The sequence below is a fragment of the Octopus sinensis genome, linkage group LG5, assembly GCF_006345805.1.
Source record: "Octopus sinensis linkage group LG5, ASM634580v1, whole genome shotgun sequence".
Taxonomy (NCBI): Eukaryota; Metazoa; Mollusca; class Cephalopoda; order Octopoda; family Octopodidae; genus Octopus; species Octopus sinensis.
The window spans coordinates 109,500,593-109,528,051 of record NC_043001.1 but is presented as its reverse complement, the minus strand read 5'-3'; the positions used below and the strand labels follow the sequence as shown (position 1 = coordinate 109,528,051).

Sequence of the window (27,459 nt, the reverse complement as noted above, 5' to 3'; positions counted from 1 at the left end):
AGAGTACAGTAGGGGTCGCCACCACCCCCTGTTGGAGCCTCGTGGAACTTTTAGGTGTTTTCGCTCAATAAACACACACACTCACACACACAACGCCCGGCCTGGGAATCGAAACTGTGATCTTCCGAACGTGAGTTCGCTGTTCTAACCACTGGGCCATTGCGCCTCCACAATGTTGTATTGGATACACTATAACAAGTTGTGAAAGGCACTCTTAAAAATATTTTGATTGATATTCCGTTCTATGAGAGCTGACATGGTTTACAATATTTTTTGATGAGCTGCAACTCTGTGAATAAAATTTTCAAATAAATACACGGTTACATTAAAAAATATCACAGAAAAAAAAAATCAGAGAAAAAAACCACAAATATTTTTTGATATTTCTTTATGATAATGTTGACAGTGGATTATAAATGTTTGACAGAATAAGGTGGAGGTACAGTAACAATATGGCTTAAGGTCAAATCGGGGTGTGAATCATGAGGTGTCTCTAGCCACGTGTCTGAATTTATCGTCGATGTGAGATCGATAAACAGATCGATCTCGTCACTATTGTAATGTAATTCGCCTATTGATCCGTCAATATTTGATGATGTTTTCAATGATTCCTTGTTATGAAATGGATTAGTATCAGAATTCGTGAATGTTTCTTCAAATTTATTTAGGAGATCATTGCTGCTAATATCGGTAACACTTAAACCATTTTCATTTGATACACTTGGGGCGATATTTTCTCCCCAATCGAAAACAAGATCGCTAATAGGCCAATTTTGTCTATATGCAGATAACACCTCATCCAACTGGCCCTTAAAGGCTAATGTTTTTAAATTTAATTTTAAGACACGCGAGGAGAGGACATTTTTTAGCAGCAGAGGAACAAATCCCCCTGCCATTGCTGCTAATGTTTGGTTTGTTGATGAAACCCTGTAGACATTACCAAAAGCTAGTACAACAACTAATACAAAGGCAAGAAAAACAACTATTGTAAGAAACTTTCTTGTCGCTATAAGCAAATTTATATAAACAGGTCCTGGTGAACCCCAGGTCCTTATGTCGCACATATCTTTAAATAATCTCAATGGCATTCTTGGAGTATCGTATTTGTCTAAGAAAATGGATAAATGCCCGACGTTCCATCTAGGTTCTCCTTTATCGTTGTTGAAATTTGTTGAAATCGGTGTAACATCCGTTGGCAGGGAAACTTGGAAAGCAGCATTTTCCTGAACATCAGCTGACTGAGATGCGACTTCTTTGATATTTTCTGCTCTGTCCATTAAAGCGTCAATTATTTCCTTCGTGAACGTCACGTAATTTTGATATACGTCCTGATAACAGTCGTGCATATAAACAATAACAAGAAGAGCCATGGTTACATATTTAAGAAGGGAAGAGGCATTTACTATGAATCCCATCATTGTATATGTTGCTACTTGTAACAGAAAAGCAAGACATTCGCTTACAAGGAGAGTAAATGAGAAGAGAACAGTTATGCAATAAGAAGTTACAGCACATAACTTTATTATCTTGACGACCTGTTCTGATCTAGTTGGTTCTGTTTCTTTATAATAATACAAATCATTTTTAAATTTTGCCTTCATCGACTCGGTTAACTCTTTGATCTTTCGTGATGCTCGTTTGGGGAGAAGATGCCTTTTCTTCTCAAATAGCGGAAAAGCCCGTATGGTGTGTCGAAATATTGCAGTGATTAAGTAAATGATTGGAATGCTATATATAAAAAACAATACACATCCTAATGGTATAACGAACAGCCAATATACTGGGGCTAGTAATAAACCAAGAATACCGAATGTTTTAAAAGGGTTCAAGGCAAGTTTTGTAATCATCTCAACGCCTCCAACATAAGTTACATCGCGCATATTTTGCAGAGAACCTCGTATGACACCTTTTAGTATTTCTCTGCCGCTTGGATTAGCGAAGCCAATTATAAAACCAGATAAGATATAACACAAATATGTTGTAATGAATATAGGATGAGTTGGAGAAAAGTATTGTAAAAATGTTTGTGATACGAAATTATATGATACATCCAGTCTGTTTGCTGCAACGAACATACGGCGAAAATTAAACACAGGTTCTTCGAATATGTAATAAATTACTACTCTGATATAATATGGCAATGGAAGTAATAACAGCATCACTAATTTGATAAATGTCTTCATGCATGTATGCCACGTGATGTTGTAATTAATGAACAGATCCACACATTTTCCGTAAATACTACTTTCGCAACAATCTGTAAAGGTTTCTATGTTTTTGACTTTGCATCGAATGAAATTATCGTATAAAGATTTCATTAGACCAGATGGCGGATAGTTTCCTTCAACGATTCTTTTTCCTTTAACTTTGATGTTCAGTTCACTAATTTGTACTGGAACGACTTTCTCTTGAGGTATATATTGAATTAAATGGTTAAATTTGTTCCAAGATTTAATGTCTGAGTTCACCAAGCGTTTCTTGTATCGAACAATACAGTCTTCATTGGTTGACACAAATAAGTTCAAGAGAAAAGGAGATTTTAGTTTAACTGTATATTCAGACATGACATATGCTGCGTTGTACATGCTTTGTGGAAGCAGTAGTGGCGAGAATAGTAAGATAATCAGTCGCAAAGCCGCAAGCAGCCAGAACAGTATCGATACCCAGATTCCTATATCTTCCTCGTGACATACTATCTTACCAGCGTTATTTTTCTTACAACAGAAATTAACAAATTCGGCATGCCCTTCTTTAGATTTTATTATCTGATTACAAATAGATACGTAGCCCAGCTGCTTATCCTGCTTTAGATGATCAAACTGAAATTTGCGAACCACATTCATCCTTTCATGAAACGGCAGTTCCTGCAGACAGCGCGGAGGTGAGTCTCGGAGGCGTAAATCTATATACCTCACGCTCCTTTCTAAAGTGGATAACGAGAAAAATGTATGCTGAAAAGGGAGTTTCAGTAGAGTTAAACCGTGCTCGTACGTTGATAAATACCAAATTTCTGGATTATAATAATCTTTGACTTCGAACAAAGGATTTATAAAATTAGATGGGAAATCCACCCGTATATTCACCAACTCTACATGTTCATAAATCACCATGAATTCCTTTGCGAATTCCGGTTCAGAGAAATATATGTTACAACTAGAATTAGCGACAAATGTTGTAGTGTTCAACGTCACATTGTAAGACTTGACCCCAGGTAATATGAAGATAACAGCAAATAGGCTATAAAGAAATGAGATGCCATGTAATGTCAGCTTGGTTCCAACTCCAGTCACTGCAAAGAGAAAATAAAAAGTTTATAATTAGATAAATGCACATTAATATGAAAGTCTTTATTAGTTTATAAGAGAAATGTTTAAGCAGATTCGTTTGATAGTTATTTCGTGTAGGCCCCAAGTGCTTTAACAGTATACATATTCTGGAATGTGCTTAGATCTCAGTGAAAACCCACATGCACTATATATTTGGTGTTCACTTGCTTCATCTTTATTTTTTATATTAATTGTATTTCGGCCAGAGTTTTTTGGACACACTTCTGTGACCTCGTCTGTGGCCCTTCGCTTTCTTCTTTCTTTTTTGTGTCTCTCCTTACCAACGATCTGCCGGAGAGACGCAAAAAAAAAAAGAAAGAAGAAAGCAAAGGACCACTGATGAGGTCACAGAAGTGTGACGAAATGCAACAATATCAGTTTCGATACACGAATTCACATCAAGAATTTTGCAAAACGAATTTATAAACGCGCGCGTCTGTGTCTGTGTGTCTGTAAATAATTAAGACGGCTATTCGCAATTTAAAAACCAAAAGGTACAAGTACAGTTGATATCAAATAACGCTGAAGCAAAACACCAAATATATAGTGCGTGTGTTTTCATTGGTTAAACTGGCAAGATGACCATCCCCAAATGCGACAATATATATATATATATATATATATATATATATATATATATATATATATATATAGAGAGAGAGAGAGAGAGAGAGAGAGAGAGACGTATATCGTCATGATATTGAGTTTTGTTTTATATCCCTAAAGATAGGTTCTTTCCACTATCTGTAAATTCCTACAACATACGTATGGTACGTGTGAATTAAAATTATTAAAGTGTTTATACACGCTTTGATTTGTTTCTCTTCGATTATTTTAATTGATGTCACAGTTGCTTCATTAAACTCTTACGTAGATTCTGTTCAATATTTTCTATCTTAAAGTTCATTAATATATTAATTTTTGTTTGGAGAGAAATTCACTTTCTTGTCACTCGAAATTTTAATATTTAGTCTTGAAAATATTCAATAAATCGTTTTAAAAAATTACAATCTATTCTAATTTAAGTGTTGGTTTCAAGTGTAGTCTACTTCATTACAAACTAAGTGAGTCGAAAAGATAATATACGGGGAACGAAAAGCCGAAATAGAAACTACAAAATGATGATTTTGTAGCAGAAAATATTTAAAGTGGAAAATATAAAATATTGACCAAAATCAAAACTGAATCTGTGAAAAGAATGTACCAGACTATCGGATGTCGTGTGTGTGTGTATGTGTGGAAAGAGAGAATCACATAGAGAGTATAACTGTGATGTTTTCTGAGCCATTGAGATCAGACCGGGAGTCGTGAAAGAAATACTGGGTTTCGTATATTTGTACCCCAGAGACACTTTGATAGCACGCGCTGCGTTCCACTCAAAAAAAAAAAAAAGAAGAAGAAGAAGAAGAAGAAGTGGAAAGCCGGCGTAATCCATTACTGAAACATACGAAAAAGGCCGGCATCATGAAAACTGAAAATTGTGTACTCAAAGGAAAATTAAAGAAGAAATGAACAGAAAAAAGAAAAAGCATGGGAGGAAAAATGTATGGTCAGTTTGCAAGAGATGTGAACGCCGAGACAGATACAGAGGACATGTAGATATGGAGGAGGAGGAGGAGGAATGACCCGAAGATAGGTACAGAAGCACTCATATGCGCAGCTGAAGAACATGCATTAAGGACTAAGTATGTGAAGAGCAGAATAGGAAACACTACCGGCAACGACAAATGCAGAAAGCGTGCTGAGAGGGGTGAAACGGTATGGCACAGCATGTATGTGTATATATATATATATTATATATATATATATATATATCAGTATGTATATATGTATATGTATGTGTGTATATATATATATATATATATATATATGAGGGCAGGGGTTGCTGTGTGGTAAGTAGCTTGCTTACCAGCCACATGGCTCCGGGTTCAGTCCCACTGCGTAGCTCCTTGGGCAAGTGTCTTCTACTATAGCCTCGGGTCGACCTAAGCCTTGTGAGTGTATTTGGCAGACGGAAACTGAAATACGCCCGTCGTATATATGTATATATATATGTGTGTGTGTTTGTGTCTGTGTTTGTCCCCCCCCAACATCGCTTGACAACTGATGCCGGTGTGTTTACGTCCCCGTAACTTAGCGGTTCGGCAAAAGAGCTCGATAGAATAAGTACTAGCCTTATAAGGAATAAGTCCTGGAGCCGATTTGCTCGACTAAAGGTGGTGCTCCAGCATGGCCGCAGTCAAATGACTGAAACAAGTAAAAGAGTAAAGATGGAGTATATACATGTATCTTCTTTTTTTATTTTTTTATCTTTTACTTGTTTCAGTCATTTGACTGCGGCCATGCTGGAGCACCGCCTTTAGTCGAGCAAATCGACCCCGGGACTTATTCTTTGTAAGCCCAGTACTTATTCTATCGGTCTCTTTTGCCGAACCGCTAAGTGACGGAGACGTAAACACACCAGCATCGGTTGTCAAGCAATGCTAGGGGGACAAACACACAAACACACACACATATATATATATACATATATACGACAGGCTTCTTTCAGTTTCCGTCTACCAAATCCACTCACAAGGCATTGGTCGGCTCGGGGCTATAGCAGAAGACACTTGCCCAAGATGCCACGCAGTGGGACTGAACCCGGAGCCATGTGGTTGGTTAGCAAGCTACTTACGACACAGCCATTACCACACAGCCACTCCTGCGCCTACTCCTCCTCCTAAAATATATGTATGTATACATATATAAATATATGCACACATAGATTTGCATATAGTTGTGTGTATGTGTGTGTGTGTGTGTGTGTGCGTGTGTGTGTGTGTGTGTAAATGTTTTAAAAATGCACTCCATCGATGTAGACTACCGTGATAAGCAATGTTAGAAACAAGGAGACTGGTGACAGAGTCTGGTTGGCAAGGAACTAATGTAACAACTATAGTCAACCAATTTTAGCAGAATCAAACAAGAGTCATTCAAGGGAGGTAACGTATATCATCGCACCATTCTTTAGATTTAAGCAGCTTAACAACAAACAGCAAAATATCTTAATATCGAGCTTTATTCCACAGAATTACTGCTAAAGCAAATTCTTGTTATAAGCCCATTTCAGCTTAAAACAGAGTTTCTCACCGGGGTGCAGTTGACCTTGTGGTCCATATAAAATTTTCGGGGTTCCGCACAAGTAAAACAGAAAATTAGTTCGACAGTAGTATTTTACGGGTTCATGAAAAAGCTTTGCGTTAGATGTATTTATAGCAAAAAAACAGCAACGTTTCTTTCTCTGACGTTTTTCTCTGACGTTTTTCTCTGACGACATGTTCAACTTAAACGTAAGACTTTTGAAAGAAGTGTTGGGTTGTCCAGAAAGTTCGTGCCGATTTATACTAGCTTAACTTTCGACTTATTTTAGAACATCGTTGAGTTCATAAACTAGGATTTGACAACACCTCCATTTAGAGCACAGTTTAAGCTATCTTTTCGTGAAAGAAGGTTTATGTTCCTATAACCTGTGTTAATTCTGTAACCCTCTAAAATGGAAGATAAGAAAGTTCATTTTCGGTACTTGATGCTTTGGAAATCAGACAAAAATTGCTGCAGCTCGGCTGGGATGTGTTACCCCACCCTCCATATTCACCAGATATTGCTCCTTCAGATTTCCACTTATTCAGGTCTCTGCAGAATAGTCTTAATGGTAAAAATTTCAATTCCTTGGATGACGTAAAAAGATACCTTGATGAATTCTTTGCCATGAAACCACCTCAATTCTGGGAAGAGGGTATTTTCAAGTTAAAGGAAAGATGGAGACGCATTGTGCAACAGAATGGTTCATATTTGGTTGATTAAAAATGTAATGGCAAGCATTTATTGACCTTTTTCTTTCGTTTTAAAATCGGCACGAACTTTCCGGACAACCCAATATTTTTAAAACTAGTTTCTAAACATCACATGGTTATGGTGGGGCCTACCAGAATAAAATATTAGTCTAAGGAGACTATAGGTAAAAAAAACAAAATAGTTAAGAATCACTGGCTTAAAATAAGAGCCACGTGCCATTTCCTCAGTTTTTACAGCTTCTTGCATATTTCTCGTTTACTTTCCCTAATCCATTGCAGCACTATACATTCAACATTGAAAAGAAATCTTCTTTCATCTCCTCTCATCATGAGATGCATTAACCGAATTTATCTACAAGCTGTATTTATGCATATTTATGTTGACTTTCACGACGACGCTATTATCAACTTAAATTTCTGTATTGCTACTTTAAATGTGCATCGACTTCCATTAATAGTCTGCATGGAGTGTATGCTTTATGGTATTTGATCAATTGCATTTGGTATAACAGGCGATATATTGTATTGATTCACATTGTTTGTTTATCACATCACACACGAGCAATCGTTTGCATAGCTGTTGAATCACATAGCTATATTGCTTTGGAAAACATTGTATCTTACTTCTAAGTATTATTCAATAACTGTTTCGGGTTACTTCGATAAGCATTCAATTAGTTATTCTGAGTTAATAATATGCGGGAAAGGAGAATAAACGATTGTCCCATAACGAGCATAATAACGATGTTTCGTTTTAAATTGATCTGCGCCACCAAACAGCATATAATCTCATATGTGTGTGTGCGTGTGTGAGTGGCTCTGTGTGTGTGTGTGTGTGTGTGTGTGTGTGTGTGTGTGTGTTTGAATACAAATATGAGCAGAGATTGATAACACAGAGTGACCAGTAATATGTTTTTGAACACCATAGGCAAATACAAATATGTCAAATACTACACAACGTATTTCCTTGATATATTTTAAATTGATCGCCACCTCCAGATGATTTTTCACGATTGCCAAACGGCAATCAAAAGCAGATCCATAAGAGAATGAGCGATAAATCTCGAGAATCCAGAAGGCTTCAAAGTTGACAAGTCATTAAGCTAAAGGATTGGCTTTATTTTCGAAAGATACAAGGACAGCCGTTAACACGTGTTTCAGCCTCATTAAATTCCAACAGCCCGACAGTTGTCCAACCTTAATTTCAGTAACCAGAAGGCTTAGAAACATCCAAAACGGCCTAGATAATATACAACATTTAACCAAAATAATCTGCGAGAAATACATCAGAGTGACCAGTGGCATGTATTTGAATTTAGACAACTACGTGCACAGCAAATACAGTACAACAAATCCTTTAGGCATTAAAATTAATAGTCTCCCGAAGATGTTTCATAATTACCAAATGGCAATTAGAACCAGCTGCACTTAAGAAGAGAAGATAATTTCATGGATCGTGTATTCTGAAAATTTCACATGCCATTAAGGAAAAGAACAGCCTTATACTTGCATATTTGTACGCATATATGCATAAAAGCATACATATTTGTACACGAGTCTGTGTAAAAGAATAAATGGCATAATGTTCATTTTGCTATATCAAGTGCTGCTGGAGTGTTTCTGCATTGTATATATTTTGTTGTATTCTTCACGCATAATTCATTATCCACCCCGGCGACAGATAAGTTTATATATATATATATATATATATATATATATACATGAAGCATCTTAGACATGTAAAACAATTTTCAACAATCTTAGACATGTAAAACAATTCACAATTCAATATTTTTCGTCCACTGCTCGGCTTTCACGTAGGTTTTAGATAAAGATTTTATTTCTAGATGTCTAATTTCTTGTGTATATTTTGTTCCTGCTGATGTCATCGCTTTATCATTTGTATTAATTTCCCTTTCAGGATTATATTAAAATACAAAGGGTTATTTAGCAATGAATATTTTAGGAATATTTCGATTACTAAGTATGATTTAAGGTTAAGGCCTTTCTATTTTATACACAGACGTGCGAAAACAAATTTTACTCTACCCATACGACGAATAAGAAAACAATAGCACAAAATCAGGAAAGTAAATTAAAATGAAGAAAATAGGAAGGAAATAAATCTGTAGATATTTAAAAAAAAATAAAACGGAAAAGGATATAAATACATTTCGTTTGCAAGATTCTTTATATGAGTTATGTGTGTTGAAGCATATTCTGGGGAGAGTCATTTTCTTTTTGTGCCTTATAATTTAACACACTCACCAGTAAGTTATTGTAAGACGCAACGAAAGTTTTAGGAACATAAAAATAAGAAATAAGTGGAAATTTTATCGGTGATTGTGTTAAATTATAAGGCACCAAAAGAAAATGACTCTCCGCAGACACAAACAGGATATGAATATACTTTGTTACGATTTTCGAAGCGGAAAAAATAATAAAGCTAATTTGATGTTAAGAAGAGTCGTACTGATGGCAAGAACAACTCATTCAGTCATTCAATGCTGATGTTGGAAGCGAAATGGAGAAAAAGTCAAAGGAAACGAAAGCTCGACTGTCATAGAAATGTAGCTTGTATTTGCCCGACAAATTCGTAAAGGATTGGTATTGAGGGAAGGGACACACATCTGTTGAGAATCTATATTTAACCAAAGGCGGCGAGCTGGCAGAATCGTTAGCACGCCGGGCGAAATGCTTAGTGGTATTTCGTCTGCCGTTACGTTCTCAGTTCAAGTTCCGCCGAGGTCGACTTTGCCTTTCATCCTTTCTGGGTCGATTAAATAAGTACCAGTTACGCACTGGGGTCGATGTAATCGACTTAATCTCTTTGTCTGTCCTTGTTTGTCGACTCTATATCTGCCCCCCTCCCACCCATGGGCAATAAAGAAATAGATATTTCTTCTTTCTTTACGTTCTGAGTTCAAATTCCGTCGAGGAGAACTTTGCCGTTCATCCTTTTGAAGCCGATTAATTAAGTGCCAGTTGCGTACTGGGATCGATCTACTCGACTGGACCCCTCCCCAAAAGTGTCGGGCCTTGTGTCTAGAGTAGAAACGAGAATCTGTATTTATCCGTCTGTGTATTCGTCCACTTGTTTTTCTAACTGGGGTCGATATGATCGATCAGTCCCCTCCCCCAAATTTCAGGCCTTGTGGCTATAGTAGAAATGATTATTTTTATAATTTGTATATATTCTTTTACTATAAATTTTATAAAAAACACTACGGAGAAATCGACGTAAGCTAAAATAATAAACCGCGATAATTGAACCGCAATATGGCGAGGGATTACTGTATTAGGATACGTAAATTTAGAGGTTATTTAAGCAATGTGTTTATGGATGGTTAATGGGTTGCTGAAGAAGGAGTGATAACTGATGAAATATGCATATACACCTGTTACCAATTCTGACGTATTTGTAAGCATCGCAACTGTCAGTGCTGGCTCTAAATTCTATAGAATATCTTTGGAAATAACTTACACGTAAGAATGATTAGGAAATAAGAAGACTTAGGAAATACCAGGATTTCGGGAAGATTTATTTCAACATTATATTTTTGAAATAAATATCTTATCTACATATTTTCCATTAAATTTTATTTCACTGCTGAATCCTAAACAGTGTAAAACTGACAATATCTTAATAGCTTTAAGAAAACTCTAAAAATATTATGTAAAAGTGGAAAAAAAAACAAAAACAGAACAGCTATTCATATGTTGGACGAAGTTACATTCAGCAATATCTTAACAGCTTTAAGGAAACTTTAGAAGTACAATAATTAAAGAAAAAAAGAGAAAAAAGGAAATCATATTTTGGACTAAATTAAATTCAATAAGGATTCTCCATTAAATAATTGATAATACGGAGAGCTTTAAGTAGTTATTGACGTCTGGTTATATGTTGTTGTTTTTTATTATTTCCTTGTTTTGTCTTCTTAGGCCTTACCATTTTATCTATATCTCGTTCAGAGTCACACACGCAACATCATATATTCATGATTATATCTTAGTAATCAAACACAATCATTCTACACGCATGCACTTATTTATATGTACAATGCATGAATGAAAATATATATGCTTTTGTACTTCTAGGCAACTGGTACTTAATTTATCGACCCCACGAAAGGATGAAAGGCAAAGTCGACATCGGTGGAATTTGAGCTCAGAACGTAACGACAGACGAAAAACCTATTTTTTTACTACCCACAAGGGGCTAAACACAGAGAGGACAAACAAGGACAGACAAAGGGATTAAGTCGATTATATCGACCCTAGTGCGTAACTGGTACTTTATCTATCGACCCCGAATGGATAAAAGGCAAAGTCGACCTCGTCGGAATTTGAACTCAGAACGTAGCGGCAGACGATATACTGCTAAGCATTTTGCCCGGTGTGCTAACGTTTCTTATTTCTTTATTGCCCACAAGGGGCTCAACATAGAGGGGATAAACAAGGGTGGACAAAGAGATAAAATCGATTACACCGACCCCAGTACATTACTGGTACTTAATTCATCGACCCCGAAAGGAAGAAAGGCGAAGTCAACCTCGGCGGAATTTGAACTCAGAACGTAAAGACAGACGAAATACCTTTAAGAATTACGCCCGGCATGCTAACGGTTCTTGCTAGCTCGCTGCCTTAATCGGTGGAATTATATTGATAAAGTATTATGCAGCAAGCTTTCAGTGAGTGTTTCAAATTCCTTGAAGTTGTTTTAATTTATTTAACATTACTCCACTTCTTGCGAGGTCCTGGTTGCCTGAAATCTCTCTCTATATAAACGGCAGTTTGTCTGTGCGTGCTTCTGTGTGTCTGTTTGCTTGTACCCTCACCCTGACCACGGCTTTCAACCGATTCTGATGAAACTTGACACACACATAGCCCAATGTCATAATTCAAAACTAACGCAGCGAAAATTTTGAAAAGTTCCCCCAGTTCTGAAAAAAATAGATAAATTCGACATGGGGTCGAGAATCAGAAACACAAACCGCAAACTGTCTAGGGGACGCAACTCCACCTTTTTTTACTCTCCGAAAAAATTTACCATCATTTTTTTCCATTTTTTGGCTATAACTCTCTAAAAATGCTTTACAGTTATTTCCCTTACAAACCTGAGCAACGCCGGGCGATACTGCTAGTAAGGCAATAAATAGATTAACCAGAAACTAGCATTAATTACTCATATATGATCCACCCGCTGTGTGAATAAACGACGATTATGTGAGGCATTTTTGATGCGATGAGAATTATATATCTAATTCGAAAGGCCCATGCAGTGCGAAAAATATACGATTATAACTTACTCTTTTACTTGTTTCAGTCATGTGACTGTGGCCATGCTGGAGCACCGCCTTTAGTCGAGCAAATCGAACCCGGGATTTATCGGGATTTATTCTTTGTAAGCATGGTACTTATTCTATCGGTCTCTTTGGCCGAACCGCTAAGTTACGGGGGCGTAAACACCAGCATCGGTTCTCAAGCGATGTTGGGGGGACAAACACAGGCACACAAACACACACACACACGCATATATATATATATATATATATATATATATTATATATATATATACAACGGGCTTCTTTCAGTTTCTCTCTACCAAATCCACTCACAAGGCTTTGGTCGGCCCGAGGCTATAGTAGAAGACACTTAACCAAGGTGCCACGCAGTGAGACTGAACCCGGACCCGTGTGGTTGGTAAGCAAGCTACTTACCACACAGCCAGTAACTTAACATAATTTTAGAATATACGGCAATGAAACCCATGTATGACGTGGTGTCATCAAAACTGGTGCTTAGAGCCAACCGAACTAATCCATAGCTTGCACTTTTGGTGAAAATTATTGACGAATGAGCAACGCGTCTACAAACACACACGCACATACTCTTCTTTATTTCTCTACCCCCTACACTCCGCTTTTGCTTTTCTATTTACATTTACTGACCATGTACAGCGTATTTAAATACATGTGAAACTTAAGAATAAAATTAATTTTTTTTTACTACAGTTATATTTACCTTGATGTGTTCTAAACAGTTTTAAAGAAACGTTTTTTTTTTTCAGATGATTTATTATAAGAATATCGTAAGGAAGAATGAATCATTCACTAAGTTGTAAATACGTCACTAAGGCGTCACCACAAATTGGCTGCATGAAAAATATTGAAGCTACACATACACCTACTTTACTCATTTAAGTTGGTCATAACCTGCTCATACACCTACTTTACTCCTTAAAGCTGCTCAGAAGCTGCTTATTCCTCTACTTAACTCATTTAAGCCGCTCATATAGTTACTTTACTCACTTAGGTTACTCATACAGCTACTTTACTCATTTAACCTGCTCATAAGCTACTTTACTCATTTACGTTACTTCACTCATTTAAGCTGCACATAGGCTGCTTATACATTTAATTTACTCATTTCAGCTGCTCATACAGCTACTTTACTAATTTAAGCTGTTCATAAACTACTCATAGAACTACTGTACTCATTTAAGCTGCTTATAACCTGCTCATACATCTAATTTACGCATTTCAGCTGCTCATACACCTACTTTACTCTTTAAAGTTGCTCATAAGCTGCTCATATAGATACTATACTCATTTAAGTTGCTCATACATCTACTCATTCAAGCTGCTCATACTGCTACTTTACTCTTTTAAGCTGCGCATACTCTTACTTTGGAGGCGCAATGGCCCAGTGGTTAGGGCAGCGGACTCGCGGTCGTAGGATCGCGGTTTCGATTCCCAGACCGGGCGTTGTGAGTGTTTATTGAGCGAAAACACCTAAAGCTCCACGAGGCTCCGGCAGGGATGGTGGTGATCCCTGCTGTACATTTCACCACAACTTTCTCTCACTCTTACTTCCTGTTTCTGTTGTACCTGTATTTCAAAGGGCCGGCCTTGTCACTCTTTGTGTCACACTGAATATCCCCGAGAACTACGTTAAGGGTACACGTGTCTGTGGAGTGCTCAGCCACTTACACGTTAATTTCAGGAGCAGGTTGTTCCGTTGATCAGATCAACCGGAACCCTCATCGTCGTAACCGACGGAGTGCTTCCACCACTCTTACTTTACACTTTAAAGTTTCTCATAAGCTGCTTATACATCTACTTTACTCTTTTAAGCTGGTCATAAGCCGCTCATATAGTTACTTTACTCATTTAAGCTGGTCATAGGCTGTTTATTTAGCTACTTGGCATATCCTACAGGCTAAAACAATCATAAGTTAGGGTACGGCTTTCAACGTCCATTTGTTATTGTTCTGACTCATATGATATCTCTACTGGACAGACGATGTGATCTCATGTGCAGCTGTCCGCTTGACCTTAATACACTGACATAGAAGGGAACTGATCAAAATATCCCACACCACGCTACGTGAAAATCCTGAGCCCCATTCTCGCTCTAAGAACTAACGAATTTTAAAACGGCTAGAAATGATAAAGTTTGGGACACAGATCCAAGTCCTCAAAATCTACACTTTTTAAAATCGCACACATATGAAATCGTTTAAATATATTAATATAAATAAATCTGCTTATACACCCTCTGTGCATTTTGAACTGCCTGCACTTCTACACTAATACGTCTGAGAATTAGTAAGAAATTTTGTGTGTATATATATATACACACAAAATACTTTAATTGTTCTACGTCCTCGCGTTGCTGTGTTTTTTTTTTCTGTGTTTTCTTGTTTGGATTAACTATATATATATATATATATATATATAATACTGTCGGCAAAACATCCTGACAGCTAGGTGATACAAAAATGGGACAACAAAACATCCAGATAGACGATACAAACAAAGCAAGGAAGGGTCATTCGAAGTTTTCTTTCTTCAGTCAAGCACCAGATTATCCTCGCCATTTCGGCTGATTATTTTTGAGATTGCTCCAATATGGCCAGCCCCAAGGAAAAACTAAGCTAAGAGCATTAGATTTCTTGTAAGAATGAATCGATTGTAAACAAAAGCAAGAACGGAAAAAGCGGATAATGTTACACAAATATAAATACAATAAAAATAATAACGGGACATAACAACAGGTGTCTTTCGAATAAGGACGAATTGAATTAAGCTGGCACATGTGGAAATGAAGTCTTACGGCAGGGATATAAGTATTTCTCGAAACACAGGGAAGAATATCGATGTTGCACGGACCACGATCAGACCAAGAAAGAAAGAGCAAGCTTAGAAGCAGAGGGAGAGAAGAATTAAGGAGGAGAAGAGAAGAGAGAGAGAAGTAGAAGCAGATATTCATGTGTGTGTGTATGTGTGTTTTATGTTGGTGCAGTTGTAATTATATTATAAGAAGAATGCTTCTCAGGTAAATGGTTCCTAGTTCAGTCCTACTGCGTGGCAATTTGAGCAAGTGTCTTCTACTAAACTCTCAGACCAACCAAACATCTCCTCATGATTTTGTCGTATGTTCAGTAAATATATATAAAACCCTGTTTTAAGCAGGTCTTATCCATATACTGTGAACATTATATAATATTTATCTCTTACTGGATGGTGTACTTATTTGGTGATCTTATCTTATCAGGACAGTAAATTATACTATGTTATATCATATATATATATATATATATGTGTGTGTGTGTGTGTGCGTGTGTGTGTGCGTGTGTGTGTGTGTGTGTGCGTGTGTTGATAGAAATGGTAAGACAACAAAAGAATGAAAGAGACCTCGATATTATACAAATAGAGGAAGTTATCTGTAATATGTGACAATAATTGTCACATTTTAAATCTACACACACACACATACATACATATATATGTATATATATATAAAATGTGACCGCGTGTGTACCGTTAGCGATTTTTTCCCTCTGTCTTCCCTTCTCTGGATCTTTCCTTCTCCTATGTTTCCGACGAAGAGCTCCGCTCGAAACGTTAAACCCTCCTTCTTCCCTTCTTTCCTGAGCGTCCAATAATACTATATATTGTTCCACGTCCTCGCGTTGTGTGTGTTTTTGTGCTTTCTTGTTTGGATTAATTTTATTTATATAATAATATCTATATCTATATATATATATATATATATATATATATATATATATATATTATGGAATACAAAAAATGGGACACGTAGGCAAGACATCCAGACAGTTAGATGATACAAAAACGGGACAAGAAAACACAAGAACGGACGTTAGTTGTTTGCTTGTTGGTCAAGCGCTTCGCGTCGTGGTTCGTTCGAATTTTCGCTTCGTTCCGTCTCTTTTTTCCTCCCAGTATTGTTTTATTATATATATTATATATATATGTGTGTGTGTGTGTGTGTGTGTGTGTGTGTGTGTGGTGTGTGTGGTGTGTGTGTGTGTGTGTGTGTGTGTTGGGTGTGTGTGTGTGTGTGTTATGTATATATATATATATTCTTATATTCTTATATATATATTCTTTATTCTTGTATATGTATGTGTGTATATATGTATGTATGTACGTATGTATGTAGGTTGTTACTTCATGTTTGATTCAATAACTAATATGCTTTTATGAATGTTTTACATCCTTTGAAGTTTAGTGTATTTAAATATTTTTCAAGTATGATGTCTTATATTAAATTGATATAAATACATTTAACGAATTAGTATTTTTTCTAATCTGCTGAATGCTTCAAATATTATTATATTTTGAAGTGGATTCTGGAAAATATTTTGCTTTGTTGTATAAAATAACATTTAAAATCTGGGAAATATTAGTAATAGACTAAATTTAAAATATTTCAGAAAATTATTTACATTTAATATTCAAGTAAAACATATCGTTCAAAGACCGTTCACTTTATGAGTATATGTTTAAAACGTTTGGGAAATAACACAACCAGCACTCTTTGGTTTGATATCAGTCAATAATTGTCATAATTAATTATATACATGATTTGAAACGACTCTACTTTTAGCAAAGATATATATGAATTCACAAGCGATATTTATGGATGCTATATCTATGCATTTCGTATGAACTATATATATATGAATATATATTCAGTAAAAACAATTAAGATTCAAGTGAGTTCCAATGAATTCACATGAATGCGGTACTTAACTTAGATGCACCAGAAATCTATATGGTATTAACCAAAAAATAATGTGGGGTGATTATAAACACCTTCTTGTATGTGTATGTATATATATATATATACACACACACATATGTATATATATATGTATATATATGTATATATATATTTATATATACATACATACGTAAATATATGCATATAAATATACATACCTCTATATATACATATACGTACACACACACACATCTCTACGTGTGTATATATACATACATACGTACTTATATATTTATATATATATATATACAAGTACCTATATATACATATATATATATGTTTATACGTCTTATCTCATTTGTTTTATAATTCATATACCCTACGTGCGTGACACTTTATAAAGCAATTTGACAAACAGGTTTATCATATTTTAAGCTCCATTATTGTACATTGTCATATCTTATACCATTTAACTCTTCATACAATGGATTTTGCTTTGAAAAGGTGATTATCCAGACTACTTTACACAGTTTTCAATCTGAATGTACTTCAATAAGCTATAATTGCTTACCACTAATTCATTATATACATAAAAGTTGTAAATGGAAAATCTATGTTTGAAGTATTTATTACAACACAATTTATAAAAGAGTTCATATTCTCTGAATGATATTTTTTTTGCATCGATATGAAATATTTATTATATATGTTTATTCAACTGTTTTTAAGTACAAGTGTATCTAGAAATGTTATTACGTCACCTGTGACAGTTAATATTAATAACTACATCCATGAAAACACATACATGTCTTAGATGCATTACACTAAATAATCTATAAATATTGGTCTCATATCAACTTCTATGATTATGCAGTTAGCTTAACTACTACAAGCGCGGGATGAACATGTTTATCGCAATTATCCTATCATATTTTATGAGCTTAACATTTTAAGGGAATAATTTAATATAGTTTAGTGATAAATTATACAAATTAATAAAATAGCTTAATAATCATTTAATGATTTCACTCAGAATGTCGACTTTTATTTCTGGTTTTCGTTCTAATATTTCAAATACAAAAAGTTGTAAATGTAATATATTTTCCCGGAATACCACGACCAAACTCCTTAACATTTTGCGCAGTAACCTTCTTGGGAGAAATAAAACACACATTATGTGTTCGTCATTGTTGTAAAAACAAACCAGGGAGATGGTAGCACTCATATCTCTTTAAGTGGCGTACGTTAAACAATTTTTTTTCATAGAATATCACAAATGAAGCAAGGTAACAATCCTCTGCCCAACACCTAGGATTTCATTTTTATTTATTTCAGATGTTTTCCGCAAAGTTAACATTTATTCATATTGTAATCATCATCCACGATATAATCTTGTAAAACTATTTCTATCCAATCGGATCTGTAATGTCAAAACAAAAGAAAATACAAGCTCACCTTTTCTGTTACCTCTAAAAAACAGAAAAGCAGTAAATAACAGAAAGCAAAAGTAATAATAATAATAATAATAATAATAATAATATAATAATAATAATAATAATAATAATAATAATGATGATGATGATGATGATGATGATGATGATGATGATGATAATAAAAATAATGCAAAATTCAATGATCTGTATAAAGGACACTTTGTAAATAGCACAAAAATTCTGGGCAGCAAAAGCATTCCGACATGTCATATTTTCTGAAACATGTTAATTTAATTTGCCTTTAAAAGGAATTAAGCATGTATTTCTAGTGTGGAACGTGAGTTGTAAATGATTGTGTTTTGAACCTAATTGCGTGTTTATTTTCATTTAGAAAAACCAAATGTTAACAGGAATTTTATGTTAAGAGACAAAACGATTAAATGCGTTACGAGGTTCATTCGATGTAATTTATGCTATGAATACAAATTATTCTAATTTGCAAGGGATACTAATAAATTTAGAGTTAATCTCTTATCATTGATATTTTTCCCCAGACAAATTTGCTATTTTTTTATGGCCATAACACTCATTAGATATTGTGCAACATTCGCAAAGGGTCGGTATTGCGATGAATAAAAGAGTTGAGTAGATAGACCCTTTCTGTTTCAGGGATTTCTTTTGAGAGTAAATCGAATGAAATTGCTATTGTCAATTTTACAGCTGATTTTATATCAATTATCCAATTACCCTCTCAAATACATACATTTATATAGATTTAGATTAAGTATTCGACATTTCTTAGAAGAAATCTCAGTCAGGAAACATAGGACAGAGATCACGATCATAATGCTTCACCATTAACGGTGACAAACGTTACATCATCACATCATCATCATCATCATCATCATCATCATCATCATCATCATCATCATCATCATCGTCATCCTCATCATCCTTATTGTCTTTATCGTTTGGAGACTTTGTAGGTATGAATTAAGAGCGGATAACTATAACATAATAAGGTGGAGGCACATGGCCTAGTGGTTAGAGCAGCGGACTCGCGGACGAAGGATTGCAGGTTCGAATCTCAGACCGGGCGATGTGTGTGGTTATGAGCGAAACCCCTAAACTCCACGCGGCAGAAGGTAATGGCGAAATTTGCCACAAATTTCTCTCCCTCTTTCCTCCTGCTATGGACCGGCGTCCCGTCCAAGTAGGGAACCTATACGCCAAGGAAACCGTCCCTTATGAGCCAGGCATGGTCCGAGAAGGAACAAACTATAACATAAAGGAAATAGCATTTTGTCCTCTTTATATTCAACTGCTGGGGTGATTGCGGTAGTTTTCTCTATACTGTGGTACCTTTATAACCGTCACGTTTGTCACGTGTCATCCATGTAATGTTACAATACATTCTTAAGATGTACATCTTGTAGTGGCCACTGCCTACTTTTTGCGCACGATGAATATAATATTTTTCGTTAAACTGGATTTCAATGAGGCATTACCACATCCGCAATTCCTTATTAAAATATTTTAATAGAAAACAAAATCGTATTGGTATATATATATATATATATATATATATATATATATATATATATATATATATATATAGGGGGGGATTAAAAAAAAAAACAAAAGACGAAGACAGGTGGTGTAGACAACAAACAGATGTATTAGTATAAGGTTCGAGAATTGGAAAAGTCTTTTACGTTTCGAGCCTACGCTCTTCCACAGAAAGAAACAAGGAGAGAGAAAGAATGTGTATAGTGGCTACCGATCTATCATGGTGATAATAAACCAGAATTGGGCAACACCTGGTAATATAAGGGAAAAAAAAAAAAAAATAATAATAATAAAGACATTAGACCGGAACCAAAAAGAGAGGGGATTTTGAAAACTGAAGATCTATAATCTCCCGTCCTTCGCCTTGCAAATCCTTACTTGCAATGAATGAGTGAACAATTATCAAAAGACTACATATTTCGCACTAAGAGGAGTGTAACCGGAAACGGCTTGTATAGCTACGTAGATCGATCTCTGATAAGAAAACCATAACAGAAATCTGTGGAAAGAAAAGAAAGCGGTTAATCCTAGGAGCTTAAAGGTATTCAAAATCTGTCGATCATGGAACAATTAGCAACGAGTAATGTAGCACAAATCGTAAGTATGTATATTTATCCTACGATGAGAGCAAAGAAATATGGAGCTGTGCGTAAAAGTATAATCAAGTCAACGCCATTTCCTTTGGAATAATACAATTCCAATTGAGCTTCTAAGCCTCATTGCTTTAATGCTTGATGAAAGCAACTTTAGCGTATGAAATAACATCGCACAGGTGTACAAATGTTATGAAATGTCGATGGACTATTTTTGTCTCCTAAGCAGATGATCTCCAGATGAATGCTGGAGGAGACAAGTCGCTAGAATCACAGCTACTAATATTTTACAGATTTAATTCAGAAACTAATATGATAAATCGCATCAGAATAAACTGCTAAGACAATACTGAATACAGGGTAATTAATTAAGTGCATAATATTATACAAGATATACAGACAGGGATTAGAGAATTACAATAAGCACACCTAAAATACGTAGGGATCAATGAACAATATGGCAGCAACGAATATAAATGAATTAGATTAATATTAGGATCACAAAGCTAAATATTCTAACTGGCCAAATTTCAAGTTATAATTATATTCTCAATTGGGAGCTAAATAATTAGCAAGACTTGACAAAACAGGGAGGAAATAACGACTACGTTTAAAATGTGGTAATCGAGACTTGATGATATTTACGATTTATACAAATATCTATAAAATCCTTTCTACTCTAGGCGCACAAGGCCTGAAATTTTGATGGGCCCACTGGTACTTAATTTATCGATCCCGAAAGGATGAAAGGAAAAGTCGACCACGTTGGAATTTGAACTCAGAACGTAGCGACGGGCGGAATACCTATTTCTTTACTACCCACAAGGGGCTAAACACAGAGGAGACAAACAAGGACAGACAGACGGATTAAGTCGATTATATCGATCCCAGTGCGTAACTGGTACTTAATTTATCGACTCTGAAAGGATGAAAGGAAAAGTCGACCACGGTGGAATTTGAACTCAGAACGTAGCGACGGGCGGAATACCGCTAAGCACTTCGTCCGGCGTGCTAACCTTTCTGACAACTCACCGCCTTACAAATATACTCTTTTACTCTTTTACTTGTTTCACTCATTTGACTGCGGCCATGCTGGAGCACCGCCTTTTAGTCGAGCAAATCGACCCCAAGACTTACTCTTTATAAGCGTAGTACTTATTCTATCGATCTCTTTTGCCGAACCGCTAAGTTACGAGGACGTAAACACGCCAGCATCGGTTGTCGAGCGATGTTGGAGGGACAAACACAGACACACAAACACACACATTTATATGCATATATACGACGGTCTTCTTTCCGTTTCCGTCTACCAAATCCACTCACAAGGCTTTGGTTGGCCCGAAGATATTGTAGAAGACACTTGCCCAAGGTGCCACGCAGTGCGACTGAACCCGGAACCATGTGGTTAGTAACCAAGCTACTTACCACACAGCCACTCCTGCGCCCGTATATAATACAATAGAAAAAAATTATTTTCTTCATGGAAGTCAAGGAATGCAGAGATGGTAAAGGGCGATCTTACGTCTCTAGTAGACCTTTCCGTCGATTTCCGTAAAAAACATTTTTTTTTTACATATGGGCTTGCGGGAACTTTTGCAGTAATGAGAGCGAAAGAGACTAAGAGAAAGCGATTGTATGACGAGGGAAGTTCTTTTGAAGTTAGCCTGCATGGGAAGCATTGATGTACATGTGTGTGTGCGTGTGAACTTCAAAAGTTCCCGCAAGCCCATATGTAAAAAAAAAAATGTTTTTTACGGAAATCGACGGAAAGGTCTACTAGAGACGAAATATTGCCTGGTAAAATAATAGCATAGCTATGGCAAAAGAAATGGAAAGATATCTTGATTAATATTAAAACTATGTCAGATAAGACAATGATAGCAAGATATGCCTCCGGTTGGCCAACCTCTGACGAAAACTGAATGGGATGTAAATGGAATAAAAATACGTAACACTGGTAAAGAAGCTCAGTGTGCATGGGAAGGAATGAATAATACGTTTTGATTGCAGTGAAAAATCAAATCTTTCCATAAAAATGAACACAGATAAGGCTTGCACAAAGATAGGAAGTTCAGTTAGAGTTATCAAATAACAACATAAATGCAGTGTTTTTGTCTTAGAGATTACAAAAAAAAAAAACCACCAAGACACACAGTCAGGGTGACATTTAACGAAAAAGCAATTTAGAGAGGAAATATTTAGTCGAAAGCACCGACCCCAGGTCTTGAGTGGTATATTATTTTATCGATTTTGAAACAGTGAAAGGTGAAGTTAACCTCGGTGGGAATCGAATCGGAAATTTAACATTCCGACGCTCTAACGGACGTGCAAACTCACCGCCTAATAATAATAAAATAATAATAATAATAATAATAATAATAATAATAATAATAATAATATAATATAATAATAATAATAATCATAATAATATAATAATAATAATAATAATATAATAATAATAATAATAATAATAATAATAATAATAATAATAATAATAATAATAATAATATAATAATAATAATAATAATAATAATAATAATAACAATAACAATAACACTAATAATATAATAATAATAATAATAATAATAATAATAATAATAATAATAATAATAATAATAATAATAATAATAATAATAATAGTAATTTTTTACGCTTTTTACGCTTTTACTTGTTTCAGTCATTTGACTGCGGCCATGCTGGAGCACCGCCTTTAGTCGAGCAAATCGACCCCAGGACTTATTCTTTGTAAGCCTAGTACTTATTCTATCGGTCTCTTTTGCCGAACCTCTAAGTGACGAGGACGTAAACACACCAGCATCGGTTGTCAAGCAATGCTAGGGGGAGAAACGCAGACACACAAACATACACACACACATATATATATATATACATACATATATACGACGGGCTTCTTTCAGTTTCCGTCTACGAAATCCACTCACAAGGCTTTGGTTGGCCCGAGGCTATAGTAGAAGACACTTGCCCAAGATGCCACGCAGTGGGACAGAACCCGGAACCATGTGGTTGGTAAGCAAGCTACTTACCACACAGCCACTCCTGCGCCTATTAGTAATAATAATAATAATAATAATAATAATAATAATAATAATAATAATAATAATAATAATCGTAGCAGTCAGAGAGAGCGCAATCTTCCGCCAAGGCAACACCAACGTCAACACCAACGTCCTCTCAACGATTTGCCAGAGATGATTTTTAAAATGAGAATATCTGAAATAAACCCGGTAGCTCTCACAAACGAGAATATTAAAAATGAACCCGACCGTTCTCAAAAACTAAGTTAAAAAAACGGGAAAATAATCCAAACCCATGTCCGGTGCCCGATCGATCCCAGTCACAAGCCAAACATACCTGGAAGTTTCATCCGCATCCATCCAGCGGTTTTTGAGATACTGTATCTTGTCCACGGGCAAACAAATAAGCAAACAAAGGTGCCTGAAAACAATACCTCTGCCTTAATGGTTTCAAATTTTGCAGAAGGATAGTCGTTTTGGGGGAGGGATGTATCGACCCCAGTAGTGAACAAGTACTTAATTTATTGACCCCGAAAGGATGAAAGGCAAAGTCGACCTCGGAGAATTTGAACGCACAACGCAGCGACGGGCGAAAAACCGCTTAGCATTCTGCTAGTTCGCTGCCTTAATAATATAATAATAATAATAATAAAATAATAATATAATAATAATAATAATAATAATAATAATAATCATGTACATTGTTTTGTCTTGGTATAAAAGATGGGCTACAGCCAATATTCTGCTCAATACCACAGATTTGCTTGTCAGTTGTTTGACCTTAACCAGTTGAGCATGTCCCTTAGTGGCTGACAATATGTGCATCTCTGATCACGAGCAGAAGTAGTGGGGGAGCATCATAGCCATGTGTTGAGAGGGATTCTTTGGGTTTTGAATAGTTCACCTCTGGAAACATGGGTGGTTCTTTCAACATCCTTAAACAACCCTTATTCAGGGACCGTTTGAGCGGGATGGGCTACTCAACCTGAAGAAAATTCTAACTGGGCCCCACCTGCAAGGTCATGTGCTGTTTATCTTGATATGAAATCACCATGTCGCGCACATATGGTTGTGATGCATGTGCCTGGTGTACCTTTATCAGACGGGTAGTCATGATGGGTATATTGGGCTTCGTATATTTTACCCCAGTGTCACTTTGATGGCATGAACTGCTCTCTCACTCAATAATAATAATAATAATAAGTGTTATCATGTACATTGTTTTGTCTTGGTATAAAAGATGGGCTACAGCAAATATTCTGCTCAATACCACAGATTTGCTTGTCAGTTGTTTGACCTTAACCAGTTGAGCATGTCCCTTAGTGGCTGACGATATGTGCATCTCTGATCACGAGCAGAAGTAGTGGGGGAGCATCATAGCCATGTGTTGAGAGGGATTCTTTGGGGTTTGAATAATTCACCTCTGGAAACACGGGTGGTTCTTTCAACATCCTTAAACATCCTTATTCAGGGACCTTTTGAGCGGGATGGGCTACTCAACCTGAAGAAAATTCTAACTGGGCCCCACCTGCAAGGTCATATGCTGTTTATCTTGATATGAGATCACCATGTCGCGCACATATGGTTGTGATGCATGTGCCTGGTGTACCTTTATCAGACGGGTAGTCATGATGGGTATATTGGGCTTCGTATATTTTACCCCAGTGTCACTTTGATGGCATGAACTGCTCTCTCACTCAATAATAATAATAATAATAATAATAATAATCCACGTTCAACATCCTTAAACAACGCTTATTCGGGGACCTTTTGAGCGGGATGGGTTACTCGATCTGAAGAAAATTCTAACTGGGCCCCACATGCAAGGTCATGTGCTGTTTATCTTGATATGAGATCACCATGTCGGGCACATATAGTTGTTGTGCAGGTGCCCAGTGTACCCTTATCAGACAGGTAGTCATGATGTGTATACTGGGCTTCGTATATTTAACCCCAGTCTCACTTTGATGACATGCACTGCTCTCTCACTCAATAATAATAATAATAATAATTATTATTATAATAATAATAATAATAATAATAATAATAATTTTTTTTCATATTCGTTCATAGGAAGTTGTTTTACACCTATTACACACATTTTTTTTTTGATTTTCTGATAATCGTAACGCCCTATATTAACCAAAGATGGCCCAGTGGTTAGGGCAGCGGACTTGCGGTCGGAGGATCGCGGTTTCGATTCCCAGACCGGGCGTTGTGTGTGTTATATTGAGCGAAAACACCTAAAAGCTCCACGAGGCTCCGGCAGGGGATGGTGGTGATCCCTGCTGTACTCTTTCACCACTCTAAAAGGCGGTGCTCCAGCATGGCCGCAGTCAAATGACTGAAACAAGTACAAAAAAAAAAAAAAAAATAGTGCTCATGGGAACTGCTAATATCCTACGCAAAATACTCTCTATGTAATCTCAAGGTTTAAAACAAACTTTTCTTTTTCTTTTTAAATTTATTTATTAGACATTCACTAGTACAACACCAAACAAAAAAAAACCAAATATGGCACACTAGGCATAACAACAACGTGAACTTCCAACCTGTTGTCTCTTGAGGTCTCTGGGTGATACTTGGAGCCAACTTGTACAAACATAAAGCAAAAGTCAAACATAGAATAATAATAATAATAATAATAATAATAATAATAATAATATAATAATAATATAATAATAATAATATATAATAATAATATTGTAGTAGTAGTAGTAGTAGTAGTAGTAGTATAGTAGTAGTAGCAGCATATAATAATCCTTTCTACTGAAGTCACTGAAATTTGTGATGAGGAGATTAGTCGATTACATCGACTCCGAAAGGATGAAAGGCAAAGTCACCCTTGGCGAAATTTGAACGCAGTTCGTAAAGGACACAATGACGATAAGCATTTTGTCCGTTGTGCTAAAAATTCTGTCAGCTCGTCGGGTTTTGCTTTCAAATTTCGGCACATGGCCAACAATTTCAGGTGAAGGAATAAGTCAGCTACGCCGACGCCAGTGCTTGATTGGTACTTATATTATCGATCCTGGAATGAAGAATGACAAAGATCTCGGAGCTATTTGAACTCACACCTTAATGAACCGGAAGATATACCGCTAAGCAAATAATAAATGACAAATTATAAATAATCAAATGATAAAATGAAATAGGAAATGAAATAAATATATACATGTAGAGTTGTTTACCTAATTGGCGCAGCATGTTGCCTGTGTTAAAGTCCAATGTACACTGTTATGCAGTCGTAATGAAACCAGAAGATATCTGAAACCGAGTGAACCTACCCAGAAGTGACATGGGTTGCGGTGCGATGATATTTGACAAATTGAAAATGCTGACTGACACAACAGATTCACAAAAGAAATAAGGAAAAGGGAGGTACGGACAGAAAGACACACACACGTGATAGATAGATAGATAGATAGATAGATAGATAGATAGATAGATTGATAGAGAGATAGCGAAGGGAGCTAGAGAGATCAACAACAGACTGACAAAAGAAATAACGAAAAGAGATAGACGGACAGAAAGACACACACGTGATAGATAGATAGATAGATAGATAGATAGATAGATAGATAGATAGATAGATAGATAGATAGATAGATAGATAGATAGATAGATAGATA

At 35.9% G+C, this 27,459-nt stretch overlaps 1 protein-coding gene across 1 annotated transcript; it reads right to left on the bottom strand.

Moving 5' to 3' along the window:
* Positions 1–368: 368 nt before the first annotated feature.
* On the bottom strand, positions 369–27,459 carry LOC115211919. Its single transcript, XM_029780668.2, has 2 exons — positions 27,019–27,459; positions 369–3,289 (listed from the first exon to the last, which is right to left on the bottom strand). The coding sequence occupies exons 1-2, from the start codon at positions 27,032–27,034 to the stop codon at positions 411–413; spliced, it is 2,895 nt and encodes a 964-aa protein (XP_029636528.1). The 5' UTR covers positions 27,035–27,459; the 3' UTR covers positions 369–410.